The sequence below is a fragment of the Crocuta crocuta genome, unplaced genomic scaffold (assembly GCF_008692635.1).
Source record: "Crocuta crocuta isolate KB4526 unplaced genomic scaffold, BGI_CrCroc_1.0 scaffold25, whole genome shotgun sequence".
NCBI lineage: Eukaryota > Metazoa > Chordata > Mammalia > Carnivora > Hyaenidae > Crocuta > Crocuta crocuta.
Window position 1 is genome coordinate 16,647,671 of NW_027532015.1, and position 18,774 is coordinate 16,666,444.

General features: G+C 39.5%; 1 protein-coding gene across 1 annotated transcript in view; it reads left to right on the forward strand.

The window, feature by feature from the left end:
• The first annotated feature begins 306 nt into the window (after nt 1-306).
• The window catches only part of SGK1 (serum/glucocorticoid regulated kinase 1), a 111,501-nt gene continuing 93,033 nt past the window's right edge, over nt 307-18,774 (forward strand). The window contains exon 1 of the mRNA XM_077775995.1: nt 307-390. Coding sequence (XP_077632121.1) covers nt 322-390 — 69 coding nt within the window. The 5' untranslated portion in view covers nt 307-321. The remainder of the gene's footprint in view (nt 391-18,774) is intronic.

Below are 18,774 nucleotides of genomic sequence, written 5' to 3' on the forward strand. Positions count from 1 at the left end.
GGGGGTGCCCTTCCCCGGCTGGCCAGCCGCAGAGCATCCCACCCGGAATCCGCCGCAGCCCCGGGGACCCGCAGCCCCGATGCCCGCGTTTCGGAGCCACCATGGGAAGAGCGAAGGCGCTGCCGGCGGCCGCTGAAAGTGGGGAGAGGTTGCTGCAGTAGCGGTGCCGCAGAATGTGCGAGTGAAGACCTGCGCCCCGCTAAAGGTTCTCCATCCCGCTCCGTCTTCATCAACTGTCTCCGGGAGGGCAGCCGGGCACCAGATGCGCTAACCAGGCGGTGCCACCCTGGATCTATAACTGTGAACTCCCGACTGTGGAAAATGGTAAACAAAGACATGAATGGATTCCCAGTCAAGAAATGCTCAGCCTTCCAATTTTTTAAGAAGCGGGTAAGGACAGGTTTTGTGTGTTTCTTTTGTTTTCTGCTCTTCTCTGAAATGCTTTTGATTGCTTGCCCAGGGTGAGACTAAGGTTTGCTTGCGGAACCCTGAATGAAAGGCGAGCTTCTGGTAGCAGAGGTCCAGCTGGGAAATACACCTGCCTTGATGCAAATTTGTGGGTGGGGGCGCCTAGAAACAGTTGCTTTGGGAGGAGGTGGGGGGTGGGCCCGGATGCCTTAAAGAGGGTTTGAGCCGCCAGATTGCAGGCAGTTTCAAAGAGAATTGGCCAGGGGATACAGTTATGGCTAGCAATTTAGTCAGGAACTAATTCAGTAGCTCTCGTCTCGCTTGTCTCTGAAGGTTCAACTTTTTCCACACCTTTCATGGACTCGGTCTCCAATGCTGCATTACCATCTTCATTAGTCAGAAGCAATCTGGCTTCCCAAATCCATTCAGCCAATAACTTGCTGAGTCTCTATCTATGGTAAAAATAGCCAAGGACTAGAATGACCTTTTGCAGAAATGATGGAATCCAGCATTTTAAATCCTCTATTTCAAGTGGCCTCAATCTTGTTGAGTATGAACGCCTTTCTTTCAGCGAGAACAGTGGGAAGTCTGAATTCAAGTGATAATAAGGGGTTATGCTGCTGTATACATTTTTTTCCTTAAATACCTTGTTCTTCCATTCATAGTGTTGACATTACTTTGCTTATAAATAAGCAAGAAAGGGAGAGGTCTTTTTTTGTGTGTTTCACAGTAAACCGAATTCCTTGTGTTAGTCACACTGGTGGTCTGTGTAAACCTACAGATTTATACACAAGTAGGAGGTAAGAAACGTATGATTGTTAAGGGACCGATGACTGATTCTTACGGAGAGTTTCTTAAGCAACAGAACCTTCCTCCAGCCCCCAGGTGCCCCGTCCTACTTAATACCCTAGAGCAATTCCATCAAAATGGTTCTCTCCATTCATTCTTCCCTCCCTTCATTCAGGTCCTTTCTGTCCTGTGCCCTACACACAACCCTTCACTTAACCCACCACCAGCAGAACACAGTGAATTACATACCGAGCCAGATCACCTCCCTGAACCAAATGGGCCATCTGGGAAGGCAGTGCTGGAAGCAATAAGTAAGGCCTGGTGAGAAGACCAGCATGGGCTCCGTTGGCCTGGATTCTCATCAGTAAAACTCAACCTTCCCTGAAGTCCATGGGTCAAAACATATGCATTAAAACCAAAGCAAAACCACCCTGCCCTTGCATTGTTCCTGAAGATCCCTCAAGCCTGGAGACTACAGGCTGCACCCTAACAAGTCAGTACAACTTCTCATAGCTCTGCGGTGTTCCTTGGTTTTCCCTGTGGTCAAAATATTTCTTTCCAAGGAATGGGCCCTTTGTGAAAATGAATTTCCAATAGCAAACAAATATTTGGCTAATTAAAAAAAAGAAAAAGAAAAAAGAGATGAAGTCATAGCCCATAATTCAGTACTTAAACTCTTCACTCTCTTTTAAATAATCAATTAATTTAGTCGTATTGGTGGGAGGGGAATGAGAGTGATATTTTAAAACTCCTCAGTTAGGTGTTTTTTTATCAGCCAAGTAGCTATCTAGAAGATTTTTGTTTACATCATCATTAATTTTCTTTGCTATCAAAATGTACGATATGTATATAAGTTACTATCTGGTTTCTTTTTGCTTCAAAGCATCATTTACCAATCGTCTTCAGTTGGCACCTCTGTTGACCTTGAATTTTGCAAAGAACCAGCCAGATTTGTATCTGAGTACTTGGCAAAGAGAAAGAGGTCTATACCAAGATTTTCTGGCCAGTAGCTTCATTTGCCTTCTAACCTGGGTTTATCAGTCGCTGGAGATAGAATCAGAAATCGCACTCCAACCCCCTCCCTACTGGTCTCCTTACTTGTCAAGGACAGGAAACTCAGCAGAATGTGACTTTGTAAGAATTAATGAACAGCCCCAAAGATAAAGTCCTTGATTCTTGTCTACTAGTATACAGGTTCTCTGTTCTAAAAGTTCATTTCATTTTGTACCCTGACTTTTGCTTTGGGCTTTGCATTTTTGTTTTGTTTTTGTTTTTGCTTGTTTTTTAATTATACAGCCAACATGTAAATAAATGTGTAAACCATTAATAAAATGCTGAGGTAAATCCCACCTCTTCCCCAATCTTCCCCAGAGAAACTGTTGCTACCATGTTGATGTTCATAGTTTCCAGCCTTTTTCTCTCCATTTACATACACGTTCATATATTAGAATGTCTTTGTTTTCAGCTAAGAATAATCCATTTTTCCTATATTCTATTGTTGAAGTTCCACACATATCTGCATGTTTATTTTTAACCTAGATGGACAGTCTTACACAGTGAATCTTTGTCCAGTGCCCACATAAAACCATGAATAGATCTTGGGGGTGGGGGGCACATAGGTATTTTAGGGCTTACGAGAAACACTGAAGTTTGGAGCCAGATTGTTATTGCAGAAGGCTTAAAGAGTGCTTCTGGCGCCCCTGAGACATTCCAAAGGGAGCATAAAAAAGCTCACGCCAAGGAAATATTGACGACCTGCCCCATCATTCATTTAAGAGAGTAAGTATAGCCACCACTTACTGAGTGCTTCCTATGTTTGAGACGTTAAGGGTCAAGTGCTTTACATGTATTATCTCATTTAATCCTCACAAAAACCCTATGAAGGAAGAGAAATTATTCAGTGTACAAAGTGTGGCTCAGGGAGATTGACCAACCATCCCAAGCTCATGTGGCTAAAAAGTAGCAGAGCTGACATTTAAACCTTATTTAACCCAAGGCCTGGATTCCTAATCCAGACTTTTGATTTCAGATCATCCCCCCCCCCATGTTTTTTTTATTTTCCACCTCAGAATCTTTTTTCTTCCAGGTGAAATCTTTGCATCTCTTCCTCATGTATCAAACCTATGAGGGCAGCTAATCCTCAGAAGAAAAGTCTCAAAGCGCCTTTCTAGCCCACAATCTGAAGACAGGCCAGCTTGGTGCTATTCTCCCAAATCCTTTGGATTTAGGCTTTCTACTCTCATGTCTTAAAAGCTTGACCAAATCAGCTTAATTTCATTTAGTTGAGAATTGTTAAGCTAAACTCCATAAGAGTCCTACTTTAATTCTCTCCGTATTAATGATAGGTTAGCATTAAATGCCTATGGATTATGTTTTATTCTCAGAGTCTCTAAAACTTCACTTAAAATCAATGGGAAAATGCCCTTACTGGTTTGACTCTCATAATCCAAGAGCATTAAAAGTTATCAATGACACTAAAGAGAATCCATTTTCACGGACTTAAAGATCTGTTTATAGTTGAGATTCTTGCATTATGAGTCAGAAAACACAAACAAATGGTATTGTCTCCAACGTGGTAATCCTTTTTGGAGAAACACTGGGTATAAAAAAGACTTCTGTAGCCATAATTATATTGCCTTGTGTAAAATTTCAAATATTAGCCAGCCATATAGAATTTTGGACTTGGAGTGAACCTTAGAATGCTCTCATTGACCTCCCTGTTCCAATGATGAGGAAACTGAGTATCTGGGAAGTGAGAGACACGTACTCAGATTAGGATGAAGCTAAGCATTCCTCACATGTTGGGTTTTTACTTCCAGATCTAGTGTGCTTTCCCCTTCATTGTGCCCTCTAACCAACAGCGCTTCATGCCTTTTCCATTTGTTTTTTTAAACAAATAGAGTAGCAATAAAATCCAGCTCTTGTCGGGGTGCCTGGGTGGCTTAGTCGGTTAAGCGTCCGACTTTCGTTTAGGTCGTGATCTCGTGATTCGTGGGTTCGAGCCCCGCGTCGGGCTCTGTGCTGACTGCCAGCTCAGAGCCTGGAACCTATTTCAGAGTCTGTGACTCCCTCTCTCTCTGACCCTCCCCTGCTCACGCTGTCTCTCTCTCCTAGAAATAAATAAAAATATATATATATAAAAATCCAGCTCTTGTCTTCATAGAGTTAACTGCCTAGTGACCACCAGCTTCGACAAGATACCTCTGTCTTGACTCAGTATCTCGTGACTTTGTATATTTAAACAATTCCTCATATTGTATTCATTTAAGCAATTCCTTATGTTGTATTGCTCTTTAATAATAACAAATGTTACAGTGGGCATCACTTACGCAGCACTAGCATTGCTGGGAGCTGTTCTAAGAGGTTTTAAGTATGTTACACGGGTAAATTCTCACAAAAAGAACTAATGTAGATGCTATTGTTATTCTGATTTCACAGATAAAGAAACTGAGGGGTACAGAGGTAGAGGAAGTGGTCCTAAAGCATAGCGCTAGTTAGTGGCCGAATCAGGGTTTGGATCAAAGCGCTGGCCTCCAGTGTCCATACAGCCTTAACCACTGTACATGTTGCCTGTTGGCGTTAACCATTCCAGCATGGTCAGAGGAGAAGTGGAAAGGTATGACTATGATGGCCCTAGGTTCCTCCTTCCTCTAAAAATGTCAGGGAACAAAGCACAGGTTTTCAGCTGGTTATGATGTTTGCTCTGGCAGGGCTGAGGGGTGAAATTCAGCTCCTCTGAACTAGTTCCATTAAAAGCATTCCTTTGCATGCATTTCCCTTTACTGTTCTATTATGTATGCTTAAAACACTTGATTAGAATGATAATAAAGGTCCTCTTCATATGTGAACCATCTCTTGTCTTCCCAGAGGGCTAACATTTACTGAGCTTTTACTAAGGGTCAGGCACTGGTCAATGCACTTTACTACTGTAAACCTCACAATCGCTCAATTATGCCCATTTTACAGCCAAAGACACTGGGCTTCAGAAGGTTAAGTAACTGGTCCAAAGTCACAGTGCTATGAGGAGGGGTAGCAGAATTCAACCTCAGGAGGTCCGCTCTAGCCCCACCAATCTTACATTTGCATCTCTGGAGGGTGATGCCATGATGCTAACACTGCTTCAGGGTTGGCTCTCCCCGTTGGAAACTACTGGGAAGATAATCCAGACAGGATTTCGTGTGGAGTTTTTGGCCATAGCCATGGAGAGTTAACATTTTCCAAGCGACTCCCAAGGGTAATAGGAATGCTTTCCAACAAATCTGAAGTCTCCAAGATGTATTTGATCATACTTCCTGGAGCCATGGTGGAGACTCTACTGGCTTCTACTGTGCTTTCTTGAGAAGTAGCCAAAATCTGAGTTATTTGAGTCCCTGTTGTGTGGGCTCCAACAGCAAAGCACATGGTACTGCTCCACCAGACTCCCCCCCACACACACACTGTAATATCAGGACTATTTACTCACCTGTAGCTCTCATAGAGCAGGAAGGTCCTCAAGGGCAGAGAACCCATTACCTTGTTCACTACATCCCTTACTTGTCAGGCCTAATTTGTTAAATGAAAGTATATACAAAATGAATGAATGAATCCTTTTGTTAACTTGTCCCTAAGTGGTTTCTCCCTCCTCCCCCTTTTTTTTTCTTGTAACAGAGTAATGACTTAGAAGTCTAATGCATTTTAGTTTCCTCTCTGTTTGGATATGGATTATAAATAAATGAAGACTTTGAAAAATAACTTAAATCTGGTTCAAGGACAAGTTGTCACTAGGCTTAAAAGCTGGCAGATTCCCAGGGAAACTTGACCTCATCTTGTTTGCTGATGCAGTGCCCACACCACAGTTTCTTTTCTATAATGTTTTTCCTGTTGGGCCAAACAAGACAGATGTAGTAAGATTGACTAATCATTTTTATTTTATACTAATATAAATCTGACTTCAGTGTTATATATTTGTGTTATGTGTTCTTGCACCTATGGTTTTAAAAACCTCTTTCCAATTATTATTTTTCCTCATTTTTCCATGTGGTTTTAGGAACCACAGAGGGTGAAGAAAAATTGGAGTTCAAGATGCTTTTTCCTCTTTGACCACCAAGACCTTGAGGGGTTGGCCTGGAGCAGGGGCAAGTTTGGCTGGCTAAGTTTGGTTGTGCCAGGGAATTAGTTTCCAGTCCCACAGAATGCAGGTGAGAGAGCATACTTTGTCATCCTAGCAGTTTCTGAGAAAGCCCAATTGATGCTGGTTAGGCTTGCACTCTGCTACAGAGCTTGGGAAATGTTTTGAATGGAACGTGTAGCAGAGTTCCTTGAAAGTTTCGTTTTTTGAAGAATTAGTGCTAAAGTGCCATATATAACACTGGAGTAAGAAATATTCTGAGCTCACCCACATTTGATGATCTACTTAACAAGATAAAGCAAAACGAAAATGGGGGTGGGGGACCATTGAAACGTATGTCCCCATTTGAAGATGTCTGATGATAAAAACATAAAGGAAAGAAGCATGAGAATTGCATCAATAGAAAAATTTAATTAGTAATTTAGGTCAAGCTAAAGATAGATTGCTGGAAGAAATACTGTGGAGGCAGACTTTTAAAGTGTCATTTTTTTAATGTTCACTGGTTTTAAGTTTCGGGAGTAAGTCCCAAAAACTTAAGTAGGAAATATCAATGGTCTTAACATTGGCAGATAAGGAGAAGAGGCCTGATTTACCAGTGGGATGCCACTCCCTCCCTGCTAACTAGAGCCTTAGATCCCGCTCATCAGTTTGTCTGAGTGTGGACTCATTGGGTCCTCACCAACACCAGGATGAGGACCTTTATCCTTTCCATGGTATTTAAGAAAGTTAAGTTCACAGGGCAAAGAGTTTCCCCAAAGAGCTTTAACTGCACGAGGGTGCACAATCTCTTTGGAGATCCATGTGCTTCCTGTGGGGAAGACCGCGCCAGCCCTTATTCTCAGGTCACCCTCCTGGCCCAGCAATGACAAGGCAGTTACAGAGATGCACACAGGCTCTTGGTCTAAGGGCCAACACAGCCAGCAAGTGGCCAGAGGTCCCTGGCAGACTGTAGAGTCAGCCTAACAAGTTTGAAAATATTATGTGTGGGACGAAGAAGAGAAAGACGTGAGGGACAAGACAATAGGAAAGGCAGACAAGGCAAGTTGGGTACTGCTCTGGCTTCCTTCCGCAGCTGCTCCAGCACTGGGAGAAAGGATTACTATTATAGTTTGTTTACTCTCACACCTATTGCTTCACAGCATTCTAAAATGATTTCATAAGTATTTACAACAGAGGGAAATGAAAATCAAGGCTGTAACTAGGGCAGTAAGAGAATCTTCCCCCTTGGTAGTGTGAGATGCCAAAATATTACTTTAATTGCTTTACAGAGCCTGCTGTGATATTTTTCTGGGAAGAGTCCACTCAGCTATTTTTATAGTATTGGGGTCACCTTGATCTATTTTTCCTTCCTAGGTCAGGGCATTCACCCAAAATGCCATTTGCTTGGGGAAATGACTGAGTGTGTGGTTCATCCCCTTCTCTCTCCTCCTTCTGTTCCTCCTCTACCTTCTCCACCTCCTTCTCCCTTCCCTCATCTCTACAAGATAAGTTCACTTCAAGGTAAAAGAGACAAAAGGCTGAAGTGAAATATTCCTAGGTTCACATCCTATAGAAAACAGAACTCTTGTTCTTCTAGCCCGGTGACTTCAGGAATGTCTTTCCATTTCTGTGTCTGTTAGAGTGAGCTCAGCCAGTATGGGTAACTTCAACAGATCAAGAATTAAGCTCTAGAAATAGCAATGTGAAATGATTCCCCAAATAGTTAAAACATTTTAAGACTTAAGTCGATGTAGGACCAACATTAAAATATATCAGGGGCCGCCTGGGTGGCTCAGTTGGTTAAGCATCTGACTCAGTTTTGGCTCATGTCCTGGTCTCACAGTTTGTGAGGTTGAGCCTCAAGTTGGCCTCTGCATTGACAGTGCAGAGCCTGCTTGGTATTCTCTCTCTCCCTTCTCTCTCTGCCCCTACCCTGCTTGCACACACTCTCTCTCTAAAAATAAATAAACTTAAAACTGTATATAAAAATAAAAAAGAATAATAAAATATACCAAGGAGAACATTTAAAGTTAATAGTTTGGGAATTAAAAATAAATAAGAATATGTGTTTGCAGTGTCTATTAGTCACAAATATAATCATTTCCATAGAATGATCTTTCTGAAAATTGACTGAATTTCCTTTGAATCCTGAATCTTTCTGGACCAGTGCTCATTTTAATTATACTGCAGCAAGAATTTATGAGAAAGAAAGCTATAGGTATATAGCTTTACAAGTGGTTAAAAAGATCAGCGTAAGGCTAAATAGTGTAACACTGGAGAGGCAGTCTAAAAATAAACACATTAAAAATGAACCCTCTCTCTAGTCTCATATAGTTTCTCTGAAACCTGGAATATAAACTCCCTGAGGGCAGATATTGTGTCTGTCTTGTTCATAGCTCTGTGTGAGTGTCTGGTACATAGTAGATACTCAACAAGATATGTTTAATGAATCAATAAAGAGAATGTAACCAAGGGGCTTAGGGAAAAGGTATCCTGTGTAATTGTAATATAATTACCTGGTTAAATAGGGTATTGGCAAAGAGGGGAAGTAAGAATTAAAGTAAATCTGAGCATGAGTTCCACTACTTCTAAGTAGTGGTATTTGACATTCCGACAAATAAAAGTGAGAGAGAATTAGAGGCTTATGCCTTAATGAATTTCTATACTCTAAAGCAGATAACAAAGTGACATTTTTGTTTAGTTAGGCTTGACAGAAACTAGATTTGAGCAATAACCTCTACACTATTTTGGTGATTAGTTTGGCATTTTTGTAACACTGGATATAAGTAATTTAAAAAAATTGTAACAAGTTGGAGGGCTTGATTTAGAAATCCTCATGTCTTTTACATCAATTGTACTATGATTAACCAGAAAAGGTGAGTGGAAATATTAACAGTTTACTGAAGAATATATTTAATGGCATGTTCAAGCTTATGGAGTTAGGAGATAGCAAAGATATATATGTCACTTCATTCATGAAAGGAAATTACAGAATCTCTAATCCATCTTTAGGTAAGAAGTGAGAAAGCATCTCAAAGCTGCCTTTGGTTTTCACAAGGAAATAAAGGTTGTGCTAGTTTGTTAGGGCTCCCATAACAAAATGACAAACTAGGGCTTGGGGGCGGGGGCTTAAACCATAGAAATGTATTGTCTCGCAATTCTGGAGGCTGAGAGTTTAAGATCAAGACATCAGTGGGACTAGTTCCTTCTGAGGCTGTGAGAACGGGATTTCCTTCCAAGCCTCTCTCCTTGGCTTGTACACAGCCATCTCCTTCCTGTGTCTTTATATCTTCCTCCCTCTGTATGTGTGAGTCCAAATTTCCCCTTCCTTTTTTAAAAAAAATTTAATTTTTTTTTTAAATTTATACTTGAGTGACAGAGATAGAGAGTGAACAGGGGAGGTGCAGAGAGATAGAGACAGAATCCAAAGCAGGCTCCAGGCTCCAAGCTATCAGCACAGAGCCTGACGTGGGGCCCGCACCCATGAGCAGTGAGATCATGACCTGAGCCGAAGTCAACTCACTAACTCCACCCAGGAGCCCCTAAATTTCCCCTTCTTATGAGGACAACTTATAGGGACCTTTATAAGGATACCAGACACATCTCATTAGCTCCCACCTCCTCTTAACTTGATTACCTCTATAAAGTTCCTATCTCCAGATACATACTGAGCTTCTGAGGTTAAGACTTTAATATAGACTTTAATGGGGGGGGCGTTGGAGACATAATTCAGCCTATAACAGAAATTTGTCTTTACCCAGGAAGCCTCATTTATATCTGGATTCGAACATCCCCAATAGAATGAACTCCTAAAGTAGAAATTTTCACATTGTCAAAATTGTTAGTAAGTCCGGGAAAACAAGATTGCAGAAAAACGCTGGAGAATATCAGGTGAAACAAAGTTCGGCAGGCAAAAATATCTTAAAAATTGTCTTAAAGCTGGTAATGTGGTAGAAGTGGGAAGAGAGTAGTAACTGGGAAAAAGCTGCTGCTAAGATTTTATGTAACAAAGCTAGAGGAGCTATATGGCTGATGGAATGTCTAATATAGCATTTAAGAGCTTACCACTCATAATAACCATGCATAAATGAATTTCTCCAAAGAAATGTCAATATAACTACTTTTTCTTTCATCCACTTGAGCTCAAAGATGAAGTGTTACATAAGACCTAGGACCTGGCACTTACTGTATTCAGGACCTTAGTTATCAACTTTGGCAAAGCAGTCATATCTAATGTATTTGTCTATTAGTCAACTTTTCCGTGAAAGAGTCCACTCCTTCTCTCACTGCTGCTAATAAGATGGTGTAGCCATTTCTAATAATTAGTCTTCTAGCATGAAATGAATGCTTTAAATCAGGGATTTGAGAGTAACTGTTCAGACTTAATCTCAATCAGATGGAATTTCAGAATGTGTGATTTTTTTCCCATCTCATATCTTGGCAATTACCTCTTGCGTTATACGTTTAATTCTTTTCCAAAACTCAGAGTAATGAATATTTCTAACAATGCCTTCCTTCTTAAAATTATTATCCTCCAAACAGCAAGTTCAGATTAAGCGTTGAAATTCACACTTTTTGGGGGGAGTGGGATGGGATCTCATCATCAATAGCCTACATGAATTAAGCATCTGTATGTGTCAGGCATTATGGTAGAAATGCAAATGTAAGGAAGTACATTTTTTCTTCACTCTTCCCATCCTACCCTAACCCCAGGAACTTGGATGCTGGGATGCTATTTCCCAATTATATACTCTTTGTAACTTCCTGCCCTTTTTTCTTTCTTTAATGGCACCTGTCAATCTGTAATCACACATTGGCATAGCTATTTAATAAATGTCCTTAACATAGGGGTGCCTGGGTGGCTGAGTTGCTTCGGCTCAGGTCATGATCTCACAGCTCCTGAGTTTGAGCCCAGCATCTGGCTCTCTGCTGATGGTGTGGAGCCTGCTTGGGATTCTCTGTCTCTCTGTCTCTCTGTCTCTCTCTCTCTGTCCATACCCTGCTTTTGTTTTCCTTCTCTCTCTATCTCTCTCAAAAAAAATAAATAAACAGTAAACATTTTTTTAAATGCCCTTAGCATTAATTAATATCCTCCTAGACTATGATCTCTTTGAGGGAAGGGACATGTGCTCTCCTTCGCTTACAAATAGATCCTCAGAGGGGAGCCTGGGTGGCTCAGTCAGTTAGACTTCCGACTTCAGCTCAGGTTATGATCTCATAGTTGGTGGGTTTCAGCCCCTCATCGGGCTCTGTGCTGACTGCTCAGAGCCTGGAGCCTGCTTTGGATTCTGTATCTCCTTCTCTTTCTGCTCTTCCTCTGCTTGTGCTGTCTGTCTCCCTCTAAAAAATCAAACATTAAAAATTTAAAAAAATATATATATCCTCAGAGCTTTGTACCTGGAGGGTATCAATATATCCTTATTGAAAGATAAAGGCAATTATGAAATTCTGATGTAAGGGAGGAGAGAAGAGAGGTGTTAACACTAAAAACCCTCAAGTCCTTAAACTTTTATTCTGTTTTGTTTTTTTTTTTTTTTGGTTGTTTTGGTTCTGTTTTTGTTTTTTGTTTTAAACAGAGGCAGGTACAAAGACTTCAAATCTGAGACACATTTATAGTCCAAATGGCATTGCTTTTGAAGTCATTGCTTCTTTTATCATTTACTATTCCCTGTGAGGAGATCCACATAAGAAATTGCTCTTCAAATTTAGCAGTAGATTAAAGATTTTTCTTTTCTGAAAGAAATCACAGTTAGCATGATATAATCCTACAGGTTTGCCCCAGCTGCCAGGAAACTCAAAGCTAAATTTAAAGGTAAATTTCCATGAACAAATGAGACAGATCTTTAGAAATAACTTCTCAGTTGCTAAATTTGGTTTTAATCTTGTGTTTTATTTTAACTCTCTTATTATGTGTATCTCATTGTAAACTGCCTCAGATGTTTTCAAAAGTAAGATAGTGTATTATACCAATGCATTGCTATGGTGATAAAACAGCAAACACAGAAGAAATCTAGTTCTACATTATGAAGTGCTCTCTACTAGCTTTTCTTCTTGAAGATACTTGCCTCAGACCAGATGAAATTAACAGTTGAGTCAGACAGAGCTAACTTTTAAACTGTAGGTTTATTATCTCAGATATAAAACATAGGCTGGGACTCAAAGTAAAACTATACGAAGGGTTTCTGCTTGTCCCATTAAAATATAATATTCCACAGTTTGTCTAACTGTACCAAAATTATAATATCTCTTGTTGCATTACAAGGTAACCAAAACTTAGCGATCAAAACAATCAGTTTGTTTTTCTCATGCTTCTATAAATTAAGAATTCAGGTTGACTCATTAGAATGGTCCCCTTCCATGTTGTTGGCTGGGTTATTTCTCAGCTGTGTTCAGCAGGGGACTAGGCTAGGCCAGTAACTCCCAGAAAGCTTCACTCTCATACCTGGAGCCTCATTTCTCCCCTTTTGGCCTCTTTCTTTCTCCTTGTACCTTGGGCTTCTTCACAGTATCATGATCTTAAGATAGTTGGTTATAGAAAGCCTCTGGCTTCCAAAACGATGTGCTTCCAGAGAGAGGTGGGGGCACACATCTTGGAAGGCTCTGCTTTGGAAATTATACAGTGTCGTTTTCACTGCACTTGATTCATCAAAAAGGTTACAGGCCTGGTTCACATTCAAGAGAAGAAATAAACCCTACCTCTCAATGAGAAGAGTCAAAAGGGAAATTATTGAATGTTTCTATTGGTTTCACTAAAACATAGCATCATTTTCCAAACTGTATCCAGCTATACTGAATTCATCTCTAACCTTTTATAATCAAAACATTTTCAGTTACACTCAAAAAGTAGGAACACCCAAGCCCTCATAGGAGAAAGATATTAAGGACTTCTAATGTGGGATCAGACAAACCCAGTTGGACTCTTAACCTACATCACGTACAAGCTCTGTAACATTGGGCAAGCTATTTAATGTTCTAAGTATATTGACTTACCTGCAAAATGGGTTTAATAACAATTTATAACTCATAGAACTGTTGAGAGGATTAAATGACAGAATATGTATAAAGCACTTAGCCCTAGTCCTGGAACACATTTAGCTCCCAAAACATGGAAGGTGTTATCAAGACAACCTCAAAATTATGGCTTAACTTTTTGGCCTACCATGGTACACTTTTTGCTATGGTATTGGTTGTGATTTTACTCATGAGTCTAGTTGTAGACGTGCTACTATTAAACTCTTTGCTTTTGGATTTTATTGTTTAAATGTGATTTCTCAAAAGACCTCCTCATGGTCAGCAGGCTTACACTTTTATTGAGTTATTTAGCGGTTTCCAGAGGCTTAGGAACTAGTGAACATAATTAATTCCTCTTCTGTTGATACTTGTCCCTGAGCAACTGCAATGGTCTGGCTTCGTTGCCGAAGTGAAGGATTGTACAGGATCTCATTAAATTAAATGATGCCAAATTACTTTGCTGTTGTTGGTTTTTTTTTTGTTTGTTTGTTTCATTGGTTGGTTCTATGTTCATAAAGCACTGAGGGAGAAACAGATACCCAAACCCTTATGTCCAACATATAATTTGTTATTGATGAGATTCTATCTAAATGTAACGCCGAGTCTTGTTTTCTAATTTGCCTTGCACTATCAAGTCAAGACTTGAAATCCATTTGAATATTCAAAAGCATAACCCATGTAACTCACAAACACTCTGAAATAGTCTTTAAAATCTTTTTATTGCTCCACTTCCATGAAAATATTTCTTACTAAAGACTCAAAAACTTGTATTGCAAGGCATTCTGTCCCTAAGTTTTCTTTAACTTGAAGATCAAGCTCTTTCATATGCATTTCCGTTGTGATGTGGACACTTATCTATCATTATCTTACTTTCCTCCCATTCTAAGCTTGTCTTCCTGAGGCCCAGCTCCTCCCTGAGGACTCACCGACTCACCTACTCAACAGTGGCTTTTGTGGCTCAGTACTATTTAGGTTTTCCTCTCACCTCTGGGCTATTTCTTTGTTTCCTTTCAGCCTCCTCCTCTATCCTAATATGGGAATGGTTCAGCCTCCAACATTGGCTAATTGGCTTCTCTCCCTCTTATGATCTTTTTCTTTTTCCCTCTCACTCTGGTTCTCCATCTTTCTCATCTCCCCATACATTCTTTTCTTTCCTTTCCCCTCCCCAGGAATAGCTCATTCATCCCCAGGCTTTCATGCAATTTGTGTATCTTTCCTAAATTTATCAGCTCACTGAATGTCAGATCTCTGTTCCCAGTTGTCTACTTGACATTCCTGTTGAAATGTCTCATGGACACCTTAAATTAATCCTATCCCAAATTGAACTCTTGATTTTCCTTCCTACCCATTTCAATAAATGAAACTGCCATCTATTAATCTGTTAGAGCCAGAAATGATTATTCCTCCTTTTCTTCCAACATCAATGCAATTCATTGACACATCTGATTGAATTTACTTCTAAAATAGATTTCTTTTTAAATGCCCCTCTTTTTATCTTCAGGGCCTTGGTGCAAGTCACCATCATTTTTTGTACTCTTTAATACAGCTTCTTTACTCTTTTCTTCACATCTACTCTTCCCTGCCTTTCTCCTCCTTAACTTTCCCATGAAGAAATCACAGTGCTTTTAGACAGATTAACAACTTTCCCATAGTAGTATGTTTTCTTGAGGAAACAAGGCAGTAAAAGAAGAAAGAGTCTCTCCAGAGCCACATAGAGAAGTGGCAAACTTTACATTAGAAGCCAAGTTCCTTCTTTGTGGCAATGATTCTTTTACTCTCAGATTTCTACTGTTTTTTTTCCTCTTTCTTTTCTTTTTTTCTTTCTTTCTTTCTTTCTTTCTTTCTTTCTTTCTTTCTTTCTTTCTTTCTTGAATTGAAGCATTTACCTTGTGAAGAATTGTGGTATTTGGGGCTCTCTTGAAAATAGCGGATGCTAATATGCTTCAGTTTAAATTATATTATTCATCCCTACCTACCTTAGGACAAAAAAGTCATAGACATTGGAAAAGTTACCCCAAACCCTGTCAGAAGGAAAAGGCCTAATTCTTTCTTTGAAACTAAAATAAATAGACATCTTAAAACATCGAGTATTTCCAGACTGGGAATCTTTTTTTCCAGATTGGAGATTTTTTTTGAAGTGTATAATAATATATACCAGTGTATAATAATAATGTTAGAGACCATACTTTTTATGAGCTTTACTGTATGTCAACTGACCACTTTGGATTTTAAAAGTCCTCCCTTTTCTGGTTACATTCAGCATTATTTACCTTATTCCTTATGTTCTTTGGCATAACTCTCTGCCTTCATTAGCTCCAGAATGAACTGGGCCTCCATCTTGTCATTTTTAATGTCTTCCACCTAATAGTTCCTTCTTTGCTCACTCCTCATCCTTACCCCACACTTTGCTAAAATCTACATATTTTTCTATACCTAGCTGTAGTTCCACATAATCCATGGAGCTTATGCAGCTACTATAATTTGCATAGATTTCTTTCTTCAAATGCCTCTTCAACTTTCAGTAAATACTGACTTATCGTAATAATCTCCCTTTATTGATTGGTTGTAATATACTAACACAAGTAGCATTTTCATAGCATTCAATTTGGAGAATACCCAGTGATGGTGTTTCTCCCTTATGTCTCACAACTCAGGAATTCAAGTGTCCTTACCCTTGATTTACCAACAAGGGTGCTGAGCATCAGATAGGTTAAGTAACTTTCTGTGGTCACACAGATAAGAAGGCCCACAACAGTTGACAACATTTGAGATTCTCTTTCCATCACGTCACTCCATTTTTCTGGCAACCGCTATGGCTTTTCACTGGACATTCCAAGCTCACGGTCTACTCCCATAGGAACTTAAGAAACTTGGGATGGAGTTTTTGTTTTTGTGCTAGGATTCTTAGGTTCTTACATCTAGGAATAGAAGGGAATCTACTTTTGTCAAGTCTGCCTTCTAATTAGCATTTGGTTCCCATTTCCATTTATTTATTGACAGTCTGCACTGCCATTTCCTTAGTTCACGTCACCTTTAGTCTTCCCTGGAGAATGGCCACCACCTCCTAACTGGCCTTCTGTGGCCAATCTTATTCCACAGAGCCCTCCAAACTGCCATCTCGAAGAGCTCTCCGAAACACAACTTGGAGCATGATATCCCTGTGCTTAACACATTTCAGTGGTTCATCATAGCTCTCAAAATAAGGCCCTAATTCCATTTATACAAGGTACCTTGAGTAGTCAAATTCGTAGAAGCAGACAGAATAGTGCTGGTTTCTAGGAGCTGGGGCTGAGGGAGAGGAGAATGAGGAGTTCCTGTTTAATGGGTAGGAGTTTCTGTTTAGAAAGATGCAAAGGCCATAGAGATGGATGGTGGTGATGGTTGTACACCAATGGGAATGTACTAAATTGCACGCGAATAGTGATTAAAATGGTATGACATCATGTATGTTTTCTCACAATAAAAAAGTAAAACACGGTTTGTTAGATGGGAAATGGCTAAAGAAAAATAAAGATGAGAAGGGGGATGGGGAGGATTGTGAGACAGGAGGCCGCAATAGGTTTCACCACTACAGGAATTTCTTTCTTGTTTGTATTCAGGACATGAGTTCCATGCACAACCACATCTTTGCAAGAAGATTCAGGAAGACCTAAACCTTCCTTCTAATTATCAGTGGTTGAAAAGTAGAGCTTTTGAAATGCATACTGCTAAGTTCCCAAGAACTAGATGCCTTCATTCCTCCAGCACAGTCAATAAGTGAAATCCTCAGGAGGAATATTGGCATCTCAAATTGTTAGCCATACCTACCATTTATCTTTCCTTGTCCACATTTCGGTTTGACAGAAGCACATCTCTGCTGTGTGTCATCAAAAAATTACGAGACCATTTGAGGAAGTAAAGATGACTGGTTTTTGAAAATCAGATAATTACATCTGAGTTATGTCTCCAATGTCTCCATAAATCACCTTAATATCCACGCTTCCTTGCATATGGTTTTATACTATTTACTTTTCATAACTCACAGAAAATAATCCATGTGGATTTCAAGTCTAATTGTAACCTTTTAATAAGCAATCTAACTTCTGGGGTTTTTTTGATATTAAAATGCAAGTTTTTATTAAAGTCATGTTATCAAATCTTGAGGTTTAAAGGCTTGATATCAAAGTTTGATATATCCATTATAAAAACAAACAGTTTAAAAGTGAAGCTTCTGTTTTGACTTTGTGATGTCAACCTTACAGCCTAGCTGTAAGCTGGTTTTTCTTTTCTTTAATGGTAATTTGCCCAGTAAATAAACATACATCTTGTAATACTTTTGTTTACCTCTATCCTAAAGTTTCCACCATTTAGGAGCAGTATGACCAGCAAAACCTCATGAAATGTTAAGTCTAATACTCCTTTATCTTAGTTAGTTGTAACTGTTTAAGATTTTGAACATTTACAGATCTTTCCCAATGAAATGGAAAGACTTTTACAGCTTATTAGAAACTGGCAAATTATGAACCATCTTACATTTTCTGGATTTAAGTATAAATTGCCAGCACTTAATTCTTCAAATATTAAAAATATTATCTCCTTGTTCTCACCTTCTTCTGAGACATTCAGACAGAAAACATGATGCTTAGCTGAAAACACAGCCTAGAAGAACACAAGTTATCTAATTTGGAAGACAACCTATGACTCAAAGAATAAGCCTTGTGGCCATCGTACTGCCATTTAATTTCCCTGTCTAGGTCTTTTGTTTTTTTCAGATGGGAAACATTCGACCTTTTGATCTTTGTGAAGATAGTGTATTGATAGTACTTCTAACGTTCTTAGAAAACGGAAATATTTAAGTGATTGCTAAATCAGAACCCTTGACTGAATTTGTGATTGGGTTCATGTATGAGGTCAGTTATATGCAGTGCTAAAAACATTTCTTTCATAATTTTAATGCATTTTAGATTCTTTTCATCCCCCCCAGCCCAGTTTTCTGTAGCTGCTTAACGTAATGTTTATAAATGATCCCTTCTCTTATAACATGCAATCTATACCTTGTCTTCCATTTCATAATGAACCCATTTGTGCAGAGTGATGAAATCTAAGGTTTAATTAGAAGAAAATAATTAAACTTATCTGAGTCTCACTTGCCCCAACTGTAAAATGGCAAAAGTTCTTTTCATCTCTAAGAATGTAAAATTTCTACAAAATTATTTGCTCTCTTGGTGTGATTTGTAACTAAGGCATAACCCCACCCCTTTCCTACAGTACGGGACCCGTTGGTATCTCATTTAGGCTCCTTCAAAAGGTTTCTAACAGGGCTCTCCACTACCTGCCTCTCCTCACTCCAAACCATCCCACATAAAACTGAGCTGCAGAAAAACATTTAATATGCAAGTGGCAGGTGTGGGACTGGCTTGCTCACAGAGTTAATTTACAAACCCAGAAGCTAGTGCCTAAGGTTCTCAGCAACAGTCCCCTAGTCGGACCTTCCTGCCTTC